Here is a 24672-nt window from a genome sequence, read left to right on the forward strand (position 1 = left end):
CATAGGCTGTGCAGTATATCTGAAAAACTGTTTTTATGTGGTTGTAGCTGATTTATGAGTTTTACCTTGTAATTCATAAATCTTTTTGGCAACACATCAAATAGGACTGAGTGGCAACCCACAGGATGCTAGGACACAGCCCAGAACTAAGGGACATCCTCCCAAATATTAGATGGAAAGTAGAGAAATAGTCAGCAATTTATCCTCATAACAGAAATGTATACGCAATAGCATACGCATAATCAGACACAAATTCCACTCTACATTTCTATCTGCATAACATATTCATTCACAAATTAATCTACTACAGTACAATATGGTTGGAACTTAACTTGGCTGTTTTGTGCTTACAACAGCTAGTTTTGGCTAAACAAAAACAATGTGTAATGGTTTTGCATCTTATTTACATATGGTGTATTTACAAGTGATGTTTGATTAACAGAGACATAAAAAAAGATTCAGCATCTAGGAATTGTCATGGCAACACCCTACATTTTCCAAAAAGTTCAGTCATGTTGTCCCAACGACCTTTTCATTATTGCACACAGTACATTAATATTCTGTTTACATTCTGGTGAAACCAGGCAACCTGGAAACCCAAATATGTTTCTCACTCAACCCAACAGTAAAATTAAACAGGACACCAAAAGGACACTTCTTCAGCTACATATATTATAGGAGAAACAAGATTCTACAAGAACAATATAAAATCCCAAACTGTAAATAATGAGTGTTTCAAAAAATAAAACAAACACAGCTATCCCACAGGAAGGGGGCAAATGGGGAAACATAATTAAACTTACAGTAACCACAAAGCGCCATGTGAACTGATTGTACAAGGTTATTTTAGGATATTTTTTGGCTTGGCATTATCAAAAAGGTCAGTTCTCCATGACTGTCACCTTTTAAAATATAATTAAGCCAAGAGGCAAGTTTCATTGTCATTTACTGATTCATTAGCAAAAAAAGCCTTCCTTTGTAAATCTGCAGTTTCATTACATTACACACACACACACCGCAATACAGTGATGGGACAGAGAAAGAAGAGTCAGAAGAATTCAGCTGTAGAAACATGAATAGAAAGCTTGACAGCTGAGTACTCCTCCGTTATACAAATGCCAGGGTTTCATGGTTACTTTAAAAGGATTCCTGTTCACAGATCATGGCAGTGCTGCACTTGCAATGCCACAGCTATCTGCATTGGTAGAATTTTTTTGAACAGTGCAGCTGTAGGATGTTCTGTGGTAACAGTCCCAAGAAAAAATGACTAGGAATCAATCTGGACCAGAAGTGGCATTCTAGGGATTCAACAGGGAACTGTCGATTTGCTCCCAAATGACTTGTCTGTTCAATGCAGCATAAGGCAGACAACATCATGTTCTGACATCTCTGTTGTCTGGCCAGTGACCCCCCTGTGGAATGATAAGTGACAAGGTTGTGGGAGTGGTTTTAGCTCCCAACTCCTCTCAGAAAATCATATAAGAAAGAGCAGCTGATTCACTCAGATACTGAGGCTGATAAGAGCAGCAGGAGTCTTGAGCAGGAAAACAAAAAACCCCACTGAGATTATACATTTCTACAACAGGGAGACTTGAATCTGGACAAAATCTGAACAAAAGTGACTACTGGACTAAACTTGGAAAACTGCAGCTTACAAAATAAATTACATTGTTTTAATTTATTCCCTACTTTTTAACTGTAAAACTGAACTAAGTACTTATTTTACTTTACATTATATTATATATATATATATATATATATATATATATATATATATATATATATATATATATATATATATATATATATATATATATTAAAAAAAAAAGAAAAATGTGGATTATTTTGATGTTCACGAGTTACAGTTTTGCTCTGGGATCAGGGTACAGAAAAAGTACAGAAAATCTGGGAAAGAGACAATATCAGATCCAGAAAGGCCCTTGCAGCTACACGTTTCTGTTACCCGAGATGGAAAATTGCAGATCATCTTCATATCCTTATGCAACTAATGCAGTGCAACGAGATGATCCAGCTGAATATGACGAATCAGTGCAGAGACTGGAACTTCTCGAAGATATCATGGAAAACAACACCCAGTGGCTCTTAAAGGTAAGGCATCTGCCAAATAAACTAACAACAACAACAACAATAATAATAATAATAATAAAGTTAGATTTTTGTACAATCAAAACTACCTGGTTTAACGTTCACAACAGCAGAGAATAAAAATTTTGTGCGTCTGTTAAACATTGTGGAAATATTAAATGAAATTTGCCTTTTTAAATGGTTTACCTATTCTCAAATTACAAACAAAAACAGTTTACAATACAACCTGGGATGATCATCCCATTTAGTTTAATCTACTGTATTCTTACTGTTGAAATGCACTTTTTGAAATTCAAACTCTAAGCTATTCCAATATGAGGTTCTAACATCTTTCATAGTTAACTGTAAAAAAACAACAAAATGTGCTATGCTGGGAATACAAGATAAGAAAAAAAGTTAACCAAAAATCACAGATATCAAAACCTGAACAGAAATGCCTAATAAAACTGATATGTTCAGTATGGTTACTACTAGGTAAATGTTGCACTAGTTGCAGTCCTCCTAAATATGCAAAACACGTTTCCTTTTTAAATTGAGGCTTACTACGAATCATTTAATTTAAGATGCTAACATAAAAACATGCCTCTCAACAGTAAATTTTGATTGTACTCCTTAAATTGGCCAGATGGCACTTCGATCAACATTCTGAGGATATGTAGGTTTTGTAATTGTCTAAATACCTGCAGGGAAGGAAACTGTTCAGATTGCATTACGATTGTAACAGATTTGTGGCACTAATATAACATTAAGCTGGCTGAGCCAAATAAAAAAGGTTTTGCTGCTTTTTTGTTTTGTTTAGATAGTTTTTAAAATCCAGTACACTGGAGAAGGCTGGTAGCCTATTCAATGAGGTAGGATAAATCGTACTTGAAAACCACAAGAGACCACACACTGAAGTAGTTAACAAATCACTCCTGCTGGAAAGGGGGTGGGTGCCGCAAGCAGCATCTGCTCCTTGAACATCTGCATGGTTAAGACTACTGGGGTGAAAAGTCAGGATCATATCAAAGCGAGTAAGTCACACAGAGCAACTTTATATAGGAGCAGTGAGCAAGAAAACTCTACTTCAAGGGTAAAACGAACAGTTTTTTGTACATATCACAACAGAATACGTTAAATTACTCCACATAATGTTCAGTGTAAACAATTGTGCAGCATTAAAATTCTCCTCTTGGCCATATCTTTTGAATAGTCAGAAACAGTTCCTGTTGAGGTTTTAACCTGCAAAGTGTATCAGTAAGATCTACGTTTTCAAAAAGTTAAACATCATTGTAGTTTAACCAATTACACACAATGCATTGACAGATAAAACTGACTGATTCAAAATAACTAAGGGGCAAAGATGTCCTCCTTGAGATTATTTAAATCTCTTTTTTCTCAGCGTTACTCAACATTGACAATGTGTTTATTGTCACGTTAGTGATTTTAATAATAAATATTGCACAAGTTACAGTACTCTCATTATTTGTATCATACTAGCTGAAAAAGAAAACGTATATTTGGACAAAGTATCTTGTAAATAAAACTGTGATATTTTATTTCACCAGTTATTTATTATCACATTGGTCTTTGGTAATAGGGCAACATCTAAGTGTTAAATTGTAATCCGAATATAAAAACAATGCCCCTTAAGGATGCCACCACAGAAAGTATCTGACCAATGCTGTCTCCTCAACCTCCTGCAAAGACACTTCAAGAACTGAAATGAGGACAATCCTAAGACTGTCACATACTTAAGACTCCGACATCATTTCCTGTCGGAGTCGAGGGTCTCCGATCCTATGCAAAAAGTTGGAATTACATAATCTACAATCTTGCGATGTGCGTCTCTTCTGGAAAGGTGCACAGCCTTAACAAAAATAATCAAACCTATCATCCCTCTCACTGTCACATACCCACACCTCTCTGAATGTTTGAAAAGTTCCCTTTCGGGTTCTCTGTTGGTTGAGGATGGATGTACCAACGATGTTGCTTTATATTTTTTTTAATCCTCAGTACAAACTCAGCACATCTACTTAAATATAAATGTATCCAATTTTGCGAATGCAGTCTGTATTTAAAAGTATGAAAACCACTTTGCACAGTCAAAAGGGCTGCGACACCATGCATCTCGTACAGCAAACAGTGAAACTGCACAGCTAGCTGTATGTGCCTGACCTATCGCATTCATCTGCAACAGAAGTAGCCTAGCCTACTGGATGAACCAGGCTTATAGTTTTCCAACATTCTAAAACAGCATGTTGTAAAGAAAGCCTCTGTAAGTTGGTAAACTAAGTGAATTACAAGAAACCTTTGAAGTAGTTTGAAGTTGTCTTGTTTGATGCAATTCCTTTGAAACTAATTAATGTTCAGTCTATAAAATAAGGCTTATTTAAATTTTTTTAACCAGTGATACCCATTGAGACCAAGTCCTTATTTACAAGGGTCAATGTATTCATTACTTCAAAGGTTTTCATTAATACCACATTCCTACAAAGGCTTCTTCTGCTTAGAGATTCACACAATTTCAAAGAGCAATATCCCCTTTATGGGGGTTTCTCTACTAAAGAATTATACCGGATACCCTGTGAATGGAGTCTGGCAGCTCTTCCTGTAGGAGTGAAGTAGCACACAGCAATGCATTATGTTGTGGCTCCCACATTCACTGTGGTTGATTACAGTATGATTAATGATACCCTCTTCATTGCTTGAGTCTATTGTAATGTTTAAGAGAGGTTTCTGGGCTCAAACTGAAATGTTTCCGTGTAAGGATAGACTCTGAGGCATAGTGATCGAGTGGTTAAATAAAGAGGCTTGTTACCAGGAGGTTCCCAGTTCAATCTCACTGTGTCTGGCCCTCAGCAAGTCACTTAAGCTCCTCGTGCTCCGTCCTTCGGATGAGATATAAAACCGAGATCCTAATTGACTCCTAAGTTCACCTCCAAGTCTCTGCAAGTTGCTTTGGATAAAAGCATCTGCTAAATGACTAAATAAACATAACAGTGTGATATACTTTATAAAGGAAGGTTCATAGCAAAAGCTTCATTAATTACACATTACAATACTATAATAGTTTCTCTCCATCCTGGATTATTAGTAAATCAAGCTTTTAGTTGTCACAACCTAGAATTGTGTAAATACAATTGGACAACTAGATTCCGAAGAGAGACAAGTGAAGACATTTTAGACAAACTTGCAGGAAACAGTGGATCCACTGAATTGAACAATCTTGTTTACCTAATGACCTGTCCTAATTAACAGTTTGAGAAATTACCAAGATGCTGTATTTTCAACTTTAAAATTGATAAAGATTTTTAAGGTTAGACATGCTTTCAGTTATGTAGAAACTGTAAAACCAAGTTGAACTTACTGCAGAATTGAGTTTTAAAAAACACCCAAAACAACCCAAACAATTTAATAAGCTTACAACCACAACTTACATGAACTAAGTGCGGTTTATTTAAACACTCCAGGCACATTAACACCTGTAAAAAATCAAGAAAAACAACTGGTTTTGACATCAGCTTACACTGTTTGCTTTGTGCTACCTGAAGCAAAAAATAAGTAAAAAATAAATAAATATTAACATAAGTGCACAAAAACCCTTTAGTTTACATAATCCAGTGCCTTGAGCCTTGCAATGAAATCACCCACCTAGCAGATCTGCAAATCTTCAAAAACAAGTCTAAGCAACCAACCACAACAAACAAAAAAACAACAATTTGCTGCATGCTACAAGAGGTTTCAAATTCCTTCACTGATATGATCTGCTTCGCTCATTTTTCAACTCATTACAGATTACCAAATTAGTTGTTTATAAAGCATGTAAAATTACCCAGGTTTGTAAGTGTAACAGGAAACGGTTTAATTGCACAGCAGGGACAGTCAGGTAAGCTACTTTCTTTGCAGGTTGCAGAATTTATTTACTTATTTATTTTTTATGTAATGCAAGCTGTTATCAATTCCTGGTTGTCTGTCTACAGCATGGGTGTCACACTCCAGTCCTCGAGGGCCGCAGGGTCTTCTAGTTTTCATTCCAACTTAAGCTCTCAATTAACATAATTGATCTAATAATTTGTTGAATTCGACGCATTTAATATTTTTCAAGGTCTTTTACAGTTAACGGTTTAAAAAAATGCACTTGATTCAAGGTACACTACATATGAAACAGAGGCCTAAAGAGAAGTGTTAAATGTGTCCAGTTAATCAAATAATTAGACCAGTTAAGTAATTGAGAGCTCGGGTGGAATGAAAGCCAGAGGCACTGCAGCCCTCCAGGAACTGAGTTTGACACCCCTGGTCTACAGGGTCCATTAAATGAGCTTTCAGGATTAGCATCAGAAAGAAAACTTTGGGGAACAAACTGGATTTCAATACAAACAGGCTTCATTAAGGGGAGGGGGGGTCACAAGCGTCTCCTGTGTGCTTAACTACTGTGGTTTTTCATTTTGTGCTCCTTGACCAAGGAAGAAAATCAGTCAGTGACTTAACAAATTGCAAGGTGATCACTTTTACCATTTATCAGGCAATTGCAACTTCAAGCATGAATACTTTCCTCTGTGTACTGTAGCTATTATTTAGGTATTCCTATTTGAAGTAGTTCATGTTTGTCTATTTTTAATGAATTTCATCTTATTCTGAAGAAAAAAAAAAGCACATTGACTCAATTTCCTATTTAGAAAATTTAAAGAATCTTACATTATATCCTAGAAGACATGAATAGAATTCAGCATCCAGTTTTAAACTGCTAAAACGAATGAATCACACATTACCCTTGTTCCAACACTACTGACAGATCACACAGACACAGACTTCCTACACCATCTGTGCAGTATCTAGGACTAGGTAATGAAGCAAGTACCACATGACTCTGTTACTTAAATTAACATACAAACAAGTGTAATACAACTAAATATTTTCTTCATTGCCTGATTTTACTGCAATTCACACAATTTAGAAAAAGACCTTTCCACATAAAGTATGTATTACACAATTTTCACTGAGCATTTGGATTCATGTTTTAGAAACTACTCTGACCAGGGGTTCTCAAACTCGGTTCTGGGGGCCCCATGTCTTCTGTTTTTCATTCCAACCGAACTTTCAATTACTTAACTAGACCCTTAACTGAACTAATAATTTGCTTAATTAGACATTTTACTTGTTTTCAGCTCTTAAACAGTTGCAGTTCAAGTTACTTATCAATGTTACAGCCAACCTGAAATATGTAACTGTTCAAGAGCTGAAAACAAGTAAAAAGGAGGAATTAAGCCAAAAAAAAAAAAAAAAAAAAAAAAAACACCAGAAAAATGCATCTAAATATTTTTATTACGATTTTCACTACATCCGTCTAAATGGAAGTGGCAAACTGATCACTTAACACGCATGTATTTAATTGTGTAAATAGGTAAGCTTCACAGCTGGCAACTACTGTAACTACTGTTTTACTTTCGGCATATTTTGCATTACAGGACAGCACAAATACAATTAAAGAAGATACAATTTTAAGAAAGCAGCTTTTGAATACCTTTTGCAAATACAGTTAACAACAATTCATAATTTTTTCTTCTGTCCTCGTAGAAGTTAGGGTTTTTTTGTTTGTTTGTTTTTTATTTACCTATTATTTCTGATACACACGCTGTACATCGAGAGGTTTCCTGGTTCAACTCCATCTTGGCAGCTGCCGAGTATAGCAGTCAGATACTTTTCTCGTCTATCTAGGCTTAATGTTTAAACGCCACTTTGGCAATTAAAAAAAAAAAAAAGACAGCCGCTTGTCTTTCATACAGACTTGGTAGTGGCATCCCATTGGCCAACTATTTTCTTTTTTTTTTTGGCCACCATAAAGAAAAATAGGAGCCTGCTGGTGACTGAAATAAAAGCTTACTTTGAGAGCGCGCACACAGTGGTTTGCAGAAGTATTCACCCCCCCTCCAAAGTTTTTAACATTTTGTTGGTACCTGTGTGTACTCCGTAACACTTTCAAATTAGACTTTACATGTAGAATCTACACCAACTACTCCACACTGATAGTTAAAAAATGCATATAGAATATAAATATGTAAGATTTAAGGAGAAAAACAGATTAATCTCAGCCGCATAAGTATTCAAGCCCCTTTGCTACTACAGCCCTAAATCAGTTCAGGTGCAAATTATTTGTTTGAAAGGTCACAAAATTAGTGAAATGGTTTCAGCCTGTGTGTACTCATTGTGGTTTAACTTGTAGATAATTTCCCTCAGGTATAGAAAGACTTAAAATGCAACTCATATAGTGATCCAACAAAGCAACCATCAAGACTAAGATAAAGTGGTAGAGAGACACAGAGCAGGAGAAGGGTACAAGAAAATTTCAAAGGTTGAATACTTACACAACCACTACATTTCATTTTGTACATTTTATTTGCAAGTTTTGCTGACATTTAACCTCCTCCTCCTATAACAGTGTTCAGTTTAACCAATATAGCTTTGAAGAAAAACTGCACACATTATTTGTAATTCAACAAAATGTGAAAACTTTGCAGGGGGTGAATACTTCTGCAAACCACTGTGTGTGTGTGTGTGTGTATGTATGTATGTATGTATACATATATATATTATGTATATGTATACATATATATTATATATGTATGCATATATATATATATATATATATATATATATATATATATATATATATATATATATATATATATATATATATATATAAAGCTTAAATGTCTTGGTTTATTTTGAAATTTCTTTCCACCTAACAGCCCTTATCATGTCATCACTAAGGACCTTCGGTTTTGTTCAGTGCTGTGTTTAATCCACAAAATCTTGTATTACCACAGTAAACCTTCACTTTTGTGCATTGCAACTGATTCAAAATGATTAGGGTAAATCAGGAAGCATATTTTTTTGTTTTCTGTATATCGCTTTACATGGCTCCAGATAATTACCGTTTTCTACTGTACAGCAGTTGCAGAAATATACTGCATATGGGAAAACCAAACACACGCACAGGCCACCTATATTGACAACTGCTGGACTGACAAACACTTATGCAAAACATTTGCTTCTGCTAGGAGTGAAAATTTAGCTCTATAAGACTGTGCAGATATAAGCTTGCTCATACCAGTGAAAGCACATTTTGTTTTGCAAACAGAAAATTCCAAATATGTTTCTGGGTGACCCAAAGAGTAAGACAGTTAAAACAAATGTTATCTCCTTAAGTCCTACACCACCTGTGTCCATGTTGAAAGCTTATGTTAAATAATCAAAATATTTGAACCTTTTTATTCAGGAATTCAAATTTCCTGCCAAAATCCTGTTATATCAATACAAAAACTGAATTGCTGAGGTCGTTTTTGGACCCGATGATGAACTAATCTGTCTATTTCAACAGGCTGTAACCTCCTTGTAGTAGATCTTATTTCCAAATATCCTGTATTTAATGTGATTTGAGACAAATTAATTTTCTTGTCAAAAGACAGACATTTCTATTAGTCTGGAGCAAATTAGGAGCGATCCTCATAAAATTGCTAGATATTAAACTAATCAAACTGTACCATAATAACAATTTCAGCCATGACCAAAAATGTTTTTGTATCTTTCAAACTTTAATAAATCCAATATTATGTTACCTAAATGTTAGCAGAACTTTGGGTCAGATCTGCTTAATTATATAAAAAACATTTTGTCTAATCAATCAGTTCTATAGATTAGACATTAATCTAATTTGTTTATGATCAAAACAATTAAAGTTACATCATACTTACACATTTAAAGTATAAAGGTAAACAAAAAAAAAAAAACACCGAAAAAAGTAGGTCGCCTGAAATTAGGTAATATAGAGTTTGTCCAATTGCACTAGACACACAGTATAGTGGATATTTTTAGGATTTCTAAATTTTAAAACAGCTCTTTTAAGAATTGGAATCCCATCTTCAAAACTGCATTGTACAGTCTATAACTATAATCACAGTTCCTACAGGGAATTGAATTCCAACTCTACAATAAAATACATAACCTAGCAATGACACTTAGGACACAATTCCTATAATCATAAATGTCAGACACTTCAAACTCATGTTTCCCAGCTGCGAATCAAGGCGCTCAAACTGAACTCCAGGGGTCACACCATTTAACTATTTCACTGCAAAGCATGATAAAAGCAGCATGGTTCTAGTTGTTTTTTTTGTTTTGTGTTTTTTTCTATTGCAGCTAGAAAACTACATCCAAGTCAACATGAAGCACGATATGGTACAAATTCAACAGAGTGCAGTGCACAACCACACAGCAGCCATGATTGAAATTGGAACCAACCTGTTAAGTCAAACAGCAGAGCAGACCCGCAAATTAACAAGTGTGGAGGCTCAGGTAAGGTAACACATGACTGAATATGTGAAGCAAAAAAAAAAAAAAAAAAAAAAAAAAAACCAGTTCATTTTTAGATAGCAATGGCATTTGGATATTGCACATGAACTTGATCTGGATGAACAAGGCATTTACTCAACATAGATTCAGGTATAAGACAGAGAAAAACACATTTTGATAACTTGATGGCGAAGGATGTGAATGCCGATCATGTGGATTCAAAGTATGTTGATATTGTGTTATTTAGGAAGTGTGAATAGGGTATTACAGACATAAAAAAAATAAATGTTTCACAGCCCTTTTAACTGTTTGTCAAATTCAAAAGAATGCTGTTCATTTTCACCCATTAAAATGCCCCTATAACTGTCACCATGTGTTTCATCTTCACATTAAAAGTCATACAGAGACTGACTAAAATATTACTCTCTCAGGGACAATAAATCTTTGGCGACTTTCCATGTTACATGTTAGTGGTAATCATAACAAAACCAGAGAGCTCTGTCATGCATGTGTGCATCAGTTCTTTCCAAAAACTTCAGCTGATCCTTAAAGATTTCATTGAACTGTACAATAGTTATTGTAGCTGTTTAACAAGGGAACAAAACTGTCAGAAATTATTTGACAGTTACAATTATACTGTTCACTTTAAAATCAGACTGTGGCCAAATAAGACTATCCTACTTACAGTACGTTATGAAGACAGAAACAAGCCAGTTCGAACAGTATTCTTCAGCACTTTGCTATTAGTTTTGTATTATAACGGAACATGCATTTTAATCCATTATATTTAACAGTAAAACACAGACATTTATTTTTTAAGTTTGCCTATTTGCAATTTTAAGCTTTAAAATTGTCTTCAGCTATAGCAAACTAAGTGCGGATGGATTCCACTAAAACCACATTTCATCCCTTTTTTATTTTAGGTAATAAATCAAACTACAAGACTTGAACTTCAACTACTACAAAATGCCCTTTCAACAAATAAACTGGAAAAACAAATTCTAGTCCAAACAACTGAAATAAGTAGACTTCATGATAAGAACAGGTAAGCAAATTGAGAAGCCCCCCCCACCACCACCACCACACAAAATATTAATCTGTTTTCATAAATAGCTTTCTCTTAATTCATTAAAGTATCACAGGCTGCCCTAGGACTTTCTTTTTCAAAATGAACACTCTTTACATTGAGGTAAGAAGGGTCTAGTTTCAATAAGAAATGTTTAAGCAATGAAGTTTGTTTTACAGTAGCAGTAAACTAAGCTACAACTGAACTAAATCTTACTGTAGTAGTTTAAATCCTAACTGCTCCTGTTATCAGTTTCATTTGGTACAAAAGAAGTAATCTTTTGTTGGTTTACTAGGATTTTGTAATTAGGTTTTGCAAAAGTATTGCTAAATAAACCACAACAGAAACTCCACTTTGCTTCTTCAATACAAGAGATAAGTGAACTGAAGCAGATTTTCATTTACTAGTTTTCTAGAAAAAAGAGTTTTAGAAATGGAAGACCAGCGTCTAGCAGAACTTAAGACCCTGAAAGATGAAAAGGACCAAATCAAGCAGCTTGTGTTGCGACAGAACTCAATGATTGAGGAGCTGGAGCAGCAGCTGGTCACAGCAGCATCAAACAACTCTGTCTTGCAGAAACAGCAGCATGATCTGATGAAAACTGTTACTGATCTTATCACAATAATATCCCCTCCTAACCGTAAGTGGATACAGTGCTAATCTACTGAATGCAATGACTGCAGTCCCATATCCCCAACTGAAAAGGGAAGGAAAGGAAAAACATGAACAAACAGTATTTTAAGGGTCAATATTTGATTACAGATTACTGTTTTTTATTTATTACATTTTTTTACCGTTCCTTACCTTTTCTGATGTTTACAATTATTCTAAATCATTCTTATTATAATTTTTTTGAAATAGTGTGGATGTGTTTTTTTTTTTTGTTTGTTTTTTGTTTTTTAATATGTTAGCTTTGCCTAGAAGTTCAAGACCTGTCATTTCAGTTCAATTTGGCAAGGTGAGCCAATCAGCCAAGAGTCCTTATATTAGTATGCAGAAGTGCACAGCAGTGTACTGCCAAAAAAAATATAATCTGAAGAGCCACACTTTTGTGGATCTACAAAAACAATATTTGAGAAATTGTAATAAGAACCACTTACTCTTTAATATTTGGTCATAATTCTTATTATTATAGAACAGTTTTACATTCTGTATTCACAGTGAAAACTTCAATCATGGCTACAGAAGCTCAAAACCTTTATAAAGACTGTGCAGAACTATATAAATCTGGAAAGACAACAAGTGGTGTCTATGCACTGACTCTCCCCAACACAACAGAGCAAATAAAGGTAGGATCAATCATATTTTCATGAACAAGTCAATACAACAGATGTTCTAAGTGAGAAACAGGTACAACAGTTATTAACCAGTAATGTCGATTTTATTTTTAAAACAAATTGATTTAATGAAGTACTTTATGCAAAAATAAATAAAATTGACAGCCGATGCATCCCTGTATGCTCACAGGGGTGAAAACTATTAAAAAAAAGCTCAGATTTTTCACCTGAACCACTGCATATTGTATGTAAATTGTGGTTTGGATAATGTTTCTCTCTCAGATTTCTTCATGTATCTCAAGATTTTTACAAATGATCAATCTCAATGAAAAAGCTTACAATAGAGCTATTCAATCTTAACCATTAGTGCATTTCTTTGTATTTCAGGCATACTGTGATATGGACTCCAGTGGAGGTGGCTGGACAGTAATACAGCGTCGTACAGATGGCCATGTAGATTTTCACAGAACTTGGAAAGAATACAAAATGGTATGCACTTTTGAACAGTCACAATTGTACAGCTTGTCTATTAAAACATTGCTTGTTAAGTCGTTAGTACATACATGCTTCACTAAAAGCCATCAGAAACTTTTTGTAAATGTATGAACTACACTTATAACACAGAATGTTCTTGTTAAAAGGAAATTCCGATAATTAAATGTTCATATGCATTTCGTCTAGGGGTTTGGTGACTCTGCTGGGGAATACTGGCTGGGAAATGAATTTGTTTCCCAGCTAACCAATGACCAACCACATGCTCTGAGGATTCAACTAAAAGACTGGGAAGGCAATGAGGGCTATTCACTCTATGATAATTTTTATCTCAACAGTGAGGCGCAGAACTACAGGTTAGTGTTAAGAAATATCCCGTGCTGGTTGCTTTTGTAATATTTTTGTACTGGAGATATTACTTAATTCCACATGGATTCCAGATTGGTAAATATAACATCAAGTGCAATTAAAATCCACTTAAAACACAGCTGCAAAACTGTTTACTTCTTTTTCAGGAGAAAAATAAATCCAACTAGTTCAAAGCACCAATAAATGTATAATATTTTGTATACAGTATTAAGCACCTTTCATCTTGTAGGTATAGCTGAGAATTATTCCTGCCAACAGCCTGACTTATTGCATACACATAGAGCCCAGTGTTTTTCACAAATATGAAAATAGCTCAAAATAAAATGAAATGCAAATATAAAATGAAAAATTATAAAGCAAACATGGAATGACATTTTTAAAATTGGGAAGTTTATAAAAAAAATAAATAAAATACTTTAAATAAATACTTGCAATCGTAGATGTCAAGGCTCAGCCGTTACCATAGGCACAGTCTGAAGGGAAACGGAGGCTCTGACTAGCACTGTATAATTTGGAGCGAGTCGTTAGGGAATTAAACTTGTGATGGATGAGAAGAGACACTGGTTTCTATAATGCCTAAACCATGCATAGCAATTAAACAACGCTGCACAGAATTTGAGCATGAGGGGATGTATGCAGCTGACGTTGACAACATAACGATGTGCAGATTGCGCAACTGTCGGCTCTAATGGCAGTTGAAAAATACCGTCATTAAGCATGTAGCTGTTCATTCCTTTTGCGGGAAAATAGGGCGTGTTGCTTATATAGATGAACCGGCTTTATATCATGATTGGCGTGCCGGGCAACATGTGTGATATAAAGCGGGTTATGATATAAACTGGTTTTCACATTTGCCTATAACAGCATATTACGAGTGCAAGAAAAAAAAAAAAAGAAAGACTATGTTTAGTTGTTCTTTACATTTAAACAAATGCATATAGTTTACTACAGGACAAATACATTTTGTATCATTAACTGGAACGTAAAATAATCTAAAAAAGCATGAATTACCGACTGATGAGCTATCCATACTGTATCCCATTAAGACCGCCCATGCAGCATTTAACAGGCTGCACAAAATGTCAGTTTATTAGCCGAGATGGTTACTGATTGTTAGTTGCGTTAGAAATTAATTATTATATCCTGTGGTTACTCAGTAAAGCTCTGCCACGCAGCATTTGGCTACACAAAACGTGACAACGAGCGGGTTTGTGATATGACATTGAGAGAGGTCATTTCTCAAAGTACCTGTAGTGCATGGCGAGCGTTTTTTTAAAAATCGTGAGCGTTTTTTAAAAAAAATCGTGATAATAAATGTGTTATGCTATTAAGCAAGGTGATATTTCAAGTGGTGCAAACTTTGCACTGGAGCAAATGCTGTTTTGGTTTTGAATGGATTTGAATGAATGTATCTGTTTTGCTTAGTGTTTAAATACTGAGAAACCCCAAGATTGTTGTGTACTGCTTCAGTGCAATGGGATTGAAATACAAATCCTATCTTTAAAAAAAAAAAAAATGGGTAGAAAAAAAAAAAAAAAAAAATATTATCTTACTGTACATAATAACACGGTGCAATATATAAAAATCATAATTTCACCTCACAAATTATGATTAGAATAAATGGCATCATTGTTTGTACTACTACATAAACTGTGGAAATAACTATATGTAGACCGTTTACTCAACATAATTTTTAACATACAAAAATATTTCTGTGCAGTCTAGTGTCTTATTATTTATACATATATATTATTATTAACAAGTGGGGGTGTACGTTACCGTTACTAGCGGTAAATTACGGTAGTTAAAACATGATGTGCAAAGTCTATTTGTCAAATATATTATTATTATTATTATTATTTTATGATAATAACAATATGTATGTAGTTAAAACATGATGTATGCTATTATAAAAAATTTTATGTGAATATATTCAATGTAAAAAAATCATTTTTATATATATCCACATCTATAAATAACCTGGGGAGATGGCATATATTTAGAGCTGGGATTTTTCGGTTCTTATTTTTGTAACTTGCTGTGTTGCAGTGCGTCTGTCCACATTAGCATTCTAGCATTGTAGAACTCTGGATGCATTTTGAATCCGAGAATTGTGAGAAAAAACGAATTTCAATTTTACGTGCATCTACCACACTACAGTTGGTATGTTTGGTTTTCTGTCCACCGCATCGTATGACTATCGCGTACTGTAGTAATTAATCTCAGCAGACAATAAGTTAATTATATTTTTTTCCTAAGATTAAACATTTGTCATGGTACTCCGATTAAGTTTTGATATTTATGCAGCTATAATGGTAATATTAATCATAATAACTAGGCAGTCTTGAATATGCATTAGTAGAAGCATAACCATACAGCAGTTTTATATTTACAGTAGCTTTTTTGGTTCATCGCTGAATAAAACCCTAACGCCATAAAAAATGACTGGCGACGCCATGTTGCTAGTTGGCTTGGGTTTGTGGTTGTTAAGCCCGTTGCTAAGCAAATGACACCTATCACGTAGTGCACAAAATTAATGATTGGTCAGTTGCAATGTCTTTACACACTGCCTGCCTTCTGACAGCCGTTTTCTTTATGTAGAACGAGAGTCGTGAATGATTGACATTGTTTAAAATGTTGCCAACACCTCCATTTATTGGTTTAAAAACAAAATTAAAATGAATCTTCTAAACAAAGTTTTTGGTTATTATCGGTGAAAAACTAAAACTTCAAGCCCTACATATGCTCGAGTGTAGCTGGCTCGAAACATTTAACTTTTGTGATGACGTTGAAAGTGTAATTTTAAACAGTTACTCATAATTACTTCCTTTTCTGTTGTAGGGGCTTACATTTTGCAGAGATAATGAATGTGGATTAGATTGTATCTTAAAACTAATTACCCCATTTAAAGTATATCATGTACAAACTTTACAAGAAAGAAAACCCTCCTGACGGCTAGTAACCTGCCTTTATGCATCACATATCGTTCAATGGACCGTGTTTTTTTTTTAACCTTTAAAGTACACTGGTGGTATGTGAAGATGGAGCTATAGAAAATGACTAATCAAATTTACAGTATCTCAACTTGTGAATCCAATGTTCTCCGATTTCTAAACCGAAAACTATCAAGAAGATCATAACAAAATATATATTTGGATTTGTTTTAAGTCCAGTTGTTTATTTGGTTGCTTTGTTTTTAATTGGACAAACATATGTCAAAACATAATGAAGTGTGAACAACTTCATTTCTTTCTCAAATAAATACATATAAATAATACATTTTTAAAACTGCGTTATAGGCATTATCCACCTAGAACATATTTTTATTTATGCAGTAAAGCAAAAACATTGCTGCAAGGGAACACTTTGCTTTTTTTCCCCACAAATTTGTACTTATTTTTGTAATAATAAAAATAAAGGATTTCTTCCTTACATGTTTTTTTCTCTCTCAACAATACAGGATACACCTTAAAGACTACAGTGGAACGGCAGGCAAAATCAGTAGCCTTGGCCAATCAGGAAGTGATTTCAGTACAAAGGATGTAGACAATGACAAATGTATTTGCCAATGTTCAAAACTCACCACAGGAGGTATGAGCAGTTTCATTATCTCCTTTCATTGCTCCTCAACTTTAAATATCTGCTGCTGTTAACTATAAATACTGTGAGCTTTTTACTTGCTGCTTTAGTGTTCCACCAAATCACTTAATATTTAATTCTGCATGGTTCACTTTTCACTTGGCAATCATCCCAGAATCTGAAGAACTTTAAAAGAATATATATATATTTTTTTGTAGCTGGGTCAAGACTTTGACAAAATTTGCTTGTTAATCACTAGTCAGCTCATTTGGGAATTTCAAGTTCTACAAAGCCTGACATTAGTAGTAGTCTGGGAACTAAAGAGTTTTGTTATATTAGTAGGGTCTTCCTACCAAGATTTCAAGGACTTCCACATTACAACCTGCTCACTCTCACTGGCACTGTGTTCTTCTAACTGTGGATATCGGGATACTTCTAGGTGTAACAACACAAGAGTTCATCACAGTTAAATTTTGCATGCTTTTTAAATGAAGCAAAATAAAGTTGTATGTTTACTGCATGAATTTAATTGAGAAACATGGCTTATTACAGCTGAATTTAAGATGAAATGACACTGTACTTGCATGTCTGCACAAGATTCAAGTTTTAGTTGAGACTATATTTGTTTCTTACATTAAAGCTGCATAATTTCACTTTTACACCTTTCCTTCACAGGTTGGTGGTTTGATGCCTGTGGGCCTTCAAACTTAAATGGAATGTACTACCAACTGGGACAGAACACAAACAGATTCAATGGAATCAAATGGTATTACTGGAAAGGGTCAGGCTACTCGCTAAAAGCAACTACAATGATGATCAGACCTGCAGACTTCTGATAAGGCATCTGTTCAAAGAGTTTTCTGCCTAGTCTACAAAATATGGCTAGTACCTTAACTTTTCTGTGTTTTACATCTATCTGTTTGTTTATAGGAAATATTCCATTCCATCAGAAGATGGAATATTTAATTTTTTTGAGGAAGTTTGCGTACTTGAACTACTGTATAAAAAGCTGTAAACTTTGCTTGGTGCAATTTTATACATTCTTTTTTATTATTATTGTTATTTATACAAAACTGGAACTGTGAGAGACAATTTAACAAAAGTATGCCCTTTTGTGTAATATAATTGTGATCCAGCCTGCCGATCACCACTCATCAGGAAAAGGTGTCAAGAACTGTTTAGTTCGCAAACTTTTTTTTTTTTTTTTTAATTCTAAGTGTTAAAATTCAAGAAGGAAAAAGCACTTTGTAAGTGGATACTTGTTCGGTTGTTAACATAGAAAACAGGATGTTGACTTTCATAAAAAGCAAAGGGAATTGTTTTGTAAAATGTTGTATAGAGTTTATTCATGTATATTATCATTGAAGGAACCACAATAATTTTTTGAAAATTAAAAACATTAGGAGGATAAAAACCATTAGTTTGTTTGAAAGCGCAGCAGAACCATCTAGAATTATGTTACTATCTCTACAGCAATGGCCAGAAGTTTTGCATCTCTCTATAATTAACTAATTTTGCTTCATAAAGTCAAGTGAAACCAGCTGAATAATGTTACCTTAACATATAGAATTACATACAGGTTTGTACTACTTTTCCATACAGTATACGTAATGAAACACTGACAAATTGAAAAATGTGACATTTTGAAATCTAACATGAAATACTTTACTACTATTATAGCTTCCGGTAGACTTTTGTGATATCATTTTGTAGTTTATTTGAGTACAGGATGTTAAATAAAAAATATCTAAAATTATGTTCATACAGGTTTTTTTTTTTGTTTGTTTGTTTTTTAAGATGTCTCAATACTAAAATTCTAGGGTGATGCACCTTTGGCCATAGCTGTACACTTCTATAAAATATGCACCAAATCACTTATTTGTTTACACATGTTCATACCCAAAACGTATTTGGAATAATCAGGTTTTTATTGCAAGGTTTATGACTATTACGTGGTAAAAAGAATAAGCAATAAATAAGGTAAGCTGTGACTGAAGTCTTGGAACGTGAGGTAGTATTTTTAGTTAGCAGTAATTACAGACCCGCAGACACTCACTGTTAACCACGCACTATTGACCAAGATCAACATTATAAGAATTAATAGAATCATTTCTCAAAAGCTACATTACACAATAAAGCCATAGATTTGTATCAAGAGTGTGTTAAACAAAATAAGATTGCATACATATTTCAATCAGTGCAGCAAGGGTGTTTTCTTAAAGGATGAAGTGAAAATAAAATATAGCGTCTGCCATAATGCTACAATTTAGCTCACCACTAAAAGCAACACAACAGGAGCCCTCAGACTGGGTTTTGGTTTCTGTAATCCACACAAGGGACTACTGCAGTGATGTCAGTCACAGGGATATGAAGCAAGCTTAGCCCGAATACAATACCTACAGAATGACAACTCTAAATCATGAACAGCTTTAAAAGTACATCTTTTTTACTTGTACTATGACTTTTTAACAGTACCATGACACATCTAAACATGTCTGTACCTGTGGATATTTATCAGAGACATGGAAGTTAGAAGGGTTGTATGCGCAGTTTGATATCCCCAGAGAGGAAATCTGACTGGGCCAACTCTATGACTAAAATATTGGCTAAGAACAGACGCAGGAAGGTGATGATAATGATTCGTGAATGAAGACAGGAAAGGGTAATAAATAGGGCAATAAATGTATCAGACATCCTTTCCATTCCACCAACTACCCTAATTACTAGGAGGGCCATTTTCTGTGCACAAAATTAACATGCAGCAGTTACTCATTTAGTAGCCTGTTATTTATGCATAATACACCATTGAAAATAAACATGCACATAGATTTATTAATAAATGTTTCTTGCTTTGAATTACAGGTATATATACAACTTCTGCAATATGACATTAAAGGCTAACTACTACTGTACATCAAGACAATTTATAGTGGCGGGTTCAACGAACCCGTGACGTTCTACGTCACAAGCATTGCCAGTTATCCACACAAAGCAGTGGCAAAAGACACTGCTGTATTTAACCAATCGATGAAGAAAAAACCTTACTAAAATAAATTAATACACAACTAAAAATAAGTGGAGCATAAAAACAACTCACAAACGTATTGCATTACAGTCCGGTTATCACCAGCAGTTACAGAAATTTCTGTCAACATAACACAAAAAGAAGACTCACAGGTGCTGCAGGAAAGTGATTTGAAAGTTCGTATGGTTCCTCTGGTATCCACTGCTCACTTTGCACACACCAAAGAATCTGAAAATAAATAAATATACCTGTACACAGTACTTTTTCATAAAGTCAGAAAATGTGCTGTGTCACAAAAAAGACGCAGCATTTATAAGTATGTTTACTGTGTGTATTTTCACTCTCACTCAACCATATTGAACTTTACTGATTTTGTTTTGCATTATCAGTGAATGGGTAAGGCTCTCAAAGTAGTTTACATTTACATCACATGTTTAATGATCAATCATTTTGTTTAAAACAGTATAGCAGTATGTCATGCTAGCCTCTGAAAGCCTGCTTGAAGACATAGTTTAAAAAAAACAAACAAACAAAAAAAAAAACAACCCTATAACAGTCTAGTAGCTTGCAAACATTACAACATTAAAAGACTCACTAAGCATGACCAACCACAAATTACGCTCCCTGGAAAGCTAGTCATTAAAAGTAATTTTCCACAAATGTATCCTTGTTCTTTTATTCTATTTAATCTCATTCAAGCACTGCAAGCTGTGCAAAAAAAAAAAAAAAAAAAAACTTTGAAGAAATGTTTTTGCTTTTTTTTATGTAAAGGAATTGGTTTCTGCTAACTCTTATTACCCTGTATATTCTCAAATTCCATTACATACAATACCTCCTGAAAAAAAAAAAAAAAATCTTGGTAGTTTGTCAAAAGAGTACCTTTCATTCTTAATCAATTCTCTACTTTAATTCCGGTGGTAGTTCATACTGTTTATTTTAACTATACATTTATAAATTATACTTTTCCCATGTCTATTTAGCAATGTTTATGGTTAAGCTGTTTAATTGTGTTGAATTTAAGGAAAAGTAAATGTTTAATTTACCACTCTTGGGTTTTGGTCATGTTCATAAGTGTACACTTCTTTCAGCGTAGAATAATCTTAACCTAATATTAGCCAATTTGACACAAAACAACTACATGTACAGTAGTGCTTGTGATCAGTGTTACAATGCATTTCTTTCTGTAAATCTGTGCTTGTAAGATTTACTACATGGATTTATTAAAGATACTATACTTTGTGTGAATTACCACTTAGTGTACTGGTATAGACAGACCACAGAACACACTACCAAACAGATATACAGTAACTATGGTACATATCCCAGCTATTCCTCTGACACGGTTAGACAACATGCCTCACTTTCTTCCTATCTTGTCTCCCTGCTAAATGGATCATACTCTTAGAAAAATGCTGTACTACACAAGCAGCATAAAAAAATTAGTGTGACATTAGGGAATGGACGGGAAATAACTGAATTGTGGGAACCCAGGTGTGACAAAAAGAAGCATGTCAAGCAGGTTTTTCAAGATGGCAGCACAGGAAACCACTTCTGAAGAGAAAGATGTGGATTTGAAAACACTACAAAACCGGGAGCCAGTATTTAGAAGTGCAGTGCAAGGAGTTAATGCAGGATTAGAATAGTGAATCTTAAGATGTTCTAGTTTTGTACTAACCCACTCAAATGAGACAATCCAGCAGCCTCTGGCTATTCCTAGCAAGACATTCAAAGTGCGTCGAGGACCGCCAGTCACCACATGTGTTGTAGTTTCACACACTTTATCCGCTAACGAGAAGCCTCCCAATTTGTCCACAACCTGGATTACAGTGTTCTGCTTGCTACTCAACACCAAACAAAAAATACACATTAGTTAAACTTAATTACAAACATGTACAATATAATACTTATTAAAAAAAGATGTTCATTTGGAATGCAAGATGAAATATATAGAATAAAGCTGCGTTTTCATTTGTAAGTTATTTTTTCAAATCCATACTTTATCTTCAATTGCTTTTAGTGAATAATAACTTAACATTTGAGAGTAAAAGTAAACAGTACTTACTCTGTAGGCATACTTGTCATAACTAATGTTCTGTTTGACTGAAGAAAAAAAAAAAGAGTGAAAATATTAATTCCTTCAAAACGTGTTGCATTTAAAAAGACTTTATAGAGAAAAAGTGATCTGTATTACAAAAAACAGCTTCTGGAAATCAGTAGCAATGTAAAGTGTTTTAGCAAGTAATATAAATTAGGCATTATTTCTGTTGGATTGATCAGAACCCAACATCAGAAGCACAAAGTTGCTGTCATAATAGTTTTTCTTTTGTAAATGATTCATAAGAATTCTCATCTTGATATGGCCTTCTGACAAGCCATAGCTGCCAAAAACAGACTGAAGAAAAACGTAGTTGGTGAGTTTATAGATGTTTTTTTCTCAGATGATTTCATTCAACAACATGCACTGAAAGAAGACAGCCTGTAGCATTGATTATAGGTACACAAAAACTACACTCTTCCATTCAGGCTTCTCTGGATTGAACCGCCAGCCCAAATGTTGATTAGAGCAAACGTTTCTTCAATCCCTGCTGCAATCTGGCTCATGGTGCGTCTCAAATCAACTTAAATATGTCTGAACAGAATAAACAAAAATGTCCCTTGCAGACGTGAAACCTTCACGCTGGCGTGGCCGTTTGTTATTTCCTCGTCTTACGAACGGCCGTCATGCATTTTGTCTCGCTTGACCCGGGTCAAAGGTGTGGACCCACACGCTGAGCTGGAACATGGTGTCGGTTACCTTTGCCTAGCCCTGTTTTAATATAATCTTCAGGTTTGAACAATACCAGCGGTGATCCAGCTAAACTGATGAACTGGAGCGACAAGCACTAGTTTTTTTTTTTGGTGTTCCGCTGTGTGGATTGTGGGGGAAAAACAAAACAAAACAAAAAAAACACACTGTAATTTTCTTACTCTTTAATGTCACAACCTAAAATTGTTACAGAACATGTTTGTTATTCAATTCAATTTCCCCCCCATATGGTTCATTGCAAACTGTATAATTCCCACCTGTCAGACAAAAAGGTACAGGACCTAGGACCCCCTGCGGACATGCATACACTTTTAACATGCTGCATATTATTTTCTATTGTTTAAAAAAAAAAGTTACATATAGAATTGTACAACATGACATATTTCATCTATTAGATGAACTTTCATCTAATTTTCTTTTCGCCTTTACTCAAATATACAATATTCCACGTCGCTGTAAAATTCAAATGGATTCAGTCTGTCTCTAATTTTTATTTGTGGAACGCTTTCCTCTAACTCAATCCAGCTAAAATAATCTTCTGTTATGTCCGAATTTAAACCACCTCCAGGAAAGGTTTAAATCTAATCCACCTGTCACATTTAAATTTGGATTAAAACTAGTGGTGCAATGTGAGAATATTTTAATCTAGAATAAAGAAATGTTTAAATTTGGATTTAAACAAGGATTAAATATAAAAATATGGTTTAAAGTTTTGAGCAACATGATTAAAATGTAATCCTCGATTTAATCTGGGTTAATGGTTAATCCACATTTGTGCAATCAATGCAAACTGTTTAATAAAACAAAGGCATCACCCTTGATAAACTCGTTAAATAAAATTAGTAACAACTGTGATGATTAATTTTGTTTGCATTACAAGAGCACTGCTTACAATGCAGAGCAATTCATTTTATTATTACTATATTGCAGGAGTTGCACACTATTGACAATATCCGCTAAAACACTATTAAAAGGCAAATATATGCAGTATTATCTGTAATCCTTGAACACAATTGCATGCTAGTTTTTATGTACTGTACAATGTTGTAATCAGACACTACTGAATGTTGGTTTATTATAATTATGTACAAGAATATTAAATGTAATAATACAAAAGCATTAGACACACATGCTGTGGTACACTTGACAACCATCTAATCGTAGCGTGAGCCAGGACTGAGTGTAGCCAAGCTCTGTAGGACTTTAACCAGAGAGTTCTGATAAGGATGCCTTACTTTCTATAGGTTGCCTGTTAGAGACTAGGGGTGGAGCTAGGGCTATTTAACACCAGGAAATATGAAGTCAGACCCAGGGATCTTTTTGACTCCTGTACTGAAGATTGTTATTTTGTGTACCTTTGACTATTTGAATAAAGTATTTTAAAACCAAACAAGACAAAGAGCTTTCCATTAAACGCAAGCGTGCAAAGCAGAGTTCTGACTCGGCAGCAGCTGATCCAGCCAGTGAAGCAGAGTGAGCACCCATCGATTCCCGAGTCAGAGACAGAACGGCATGGTCCTCAGCAGCAATACAAACCACAATAAAATAGAACTAAAATCAGAACACATCCATCAGTAAATCACTACAGCAAGTTATAGTGTCTATCATGGGCAAGCCCCCA

General features: G+C 34.4%; 2 protein-coding genes across 2 annotated transcripts in view; one reads left to right on the forward strand and one right to left on the reverse strand.

The window, feature by feature from the left end:
- The window catches only part of mcph1 (microcephalin 1), a 58508-nt gene that overhangs the window by 13170 nt on the left and 20666 nt on the right, over nt 1-24672 (reverse strand). The window contains exons 11-13 of the mRNA XM_041252143.1: nt 22308-22345; nt 21921-22083; nt 20396-20473 (exon numbers count right to left, since the gene is read on the reverse strand). Coding sequence (XP_041108077.1) covers nt 20396-20473; nt 21921-22083; nt 22308-22345 — 279 coding nt within the window. The remainder of the gene's footprint in view (nt 1-20395; nt 20474-21920; nt 22084-22307; nt 22346-24672) is intronic.
- On the forward strand, nt 1834-18902 carry LOC121317751 (angiopoietin-2-like). Its single transcript, XM_041253895.1, has 9 exons — nt 1834-2109; nt 10285-10440; nt 11361-11482; nt 11911-12143; nt 12665-12792; nt 13168-13269; nt 13462-13628; nt 17102-17232; nt 17896-18902. Exons 1-9 carry the CDS (start codon nt 1834-1836, stop codon nt 18054-18056), a joined length of 1476 nt encoding a protein of 491 aa, XP_041109829.1. The 3' UTR covers nt 18057-18902.

The sequence above is a fragment of the Polyodon spathula genome, chromosome 6 (assembly GCF_017654505.1).
Source record: "Polyodon spathula isolate WHYD16114869_AA chromosome 6, ASM1765450v1, whole genome shotgun sequence".
In the NCBI taxonomy this organism is placed as follows: Eukaryota; Metazoa; Chordata; class Actinopteri; order Acipenseriformes; family Polyodontidae; genus Polyodon; species Polyodon spathula.

What these genes read in the sequence shown, in the direction of transcription:
- LOC121317751 (XM_041253895.1), top strand. Translation starts at nt 1,834, where the DNA reads ATGTGGATTATTTTGATGTTCACGAGTTACAGTTTTGCTCTGGGATCA. An exon ending in AATAATATCCCCTCCTAACC is followed by an intron (nt 12,144 to 12,664) that starts GTAAGTGGATAC and finishes CTGTATTCACAG; the next exon opens with TGAAAACTTCAATCATGGCT. An exon ending in TTCAAAACTCACCACAGGAG is followed by an intron (nt 17,233 to 17,895) that starts GTATGAGCAGTT and finishes TTTCCTTCACAG; the next exon opens with GTTGGTGGTTTGATGCCTGT.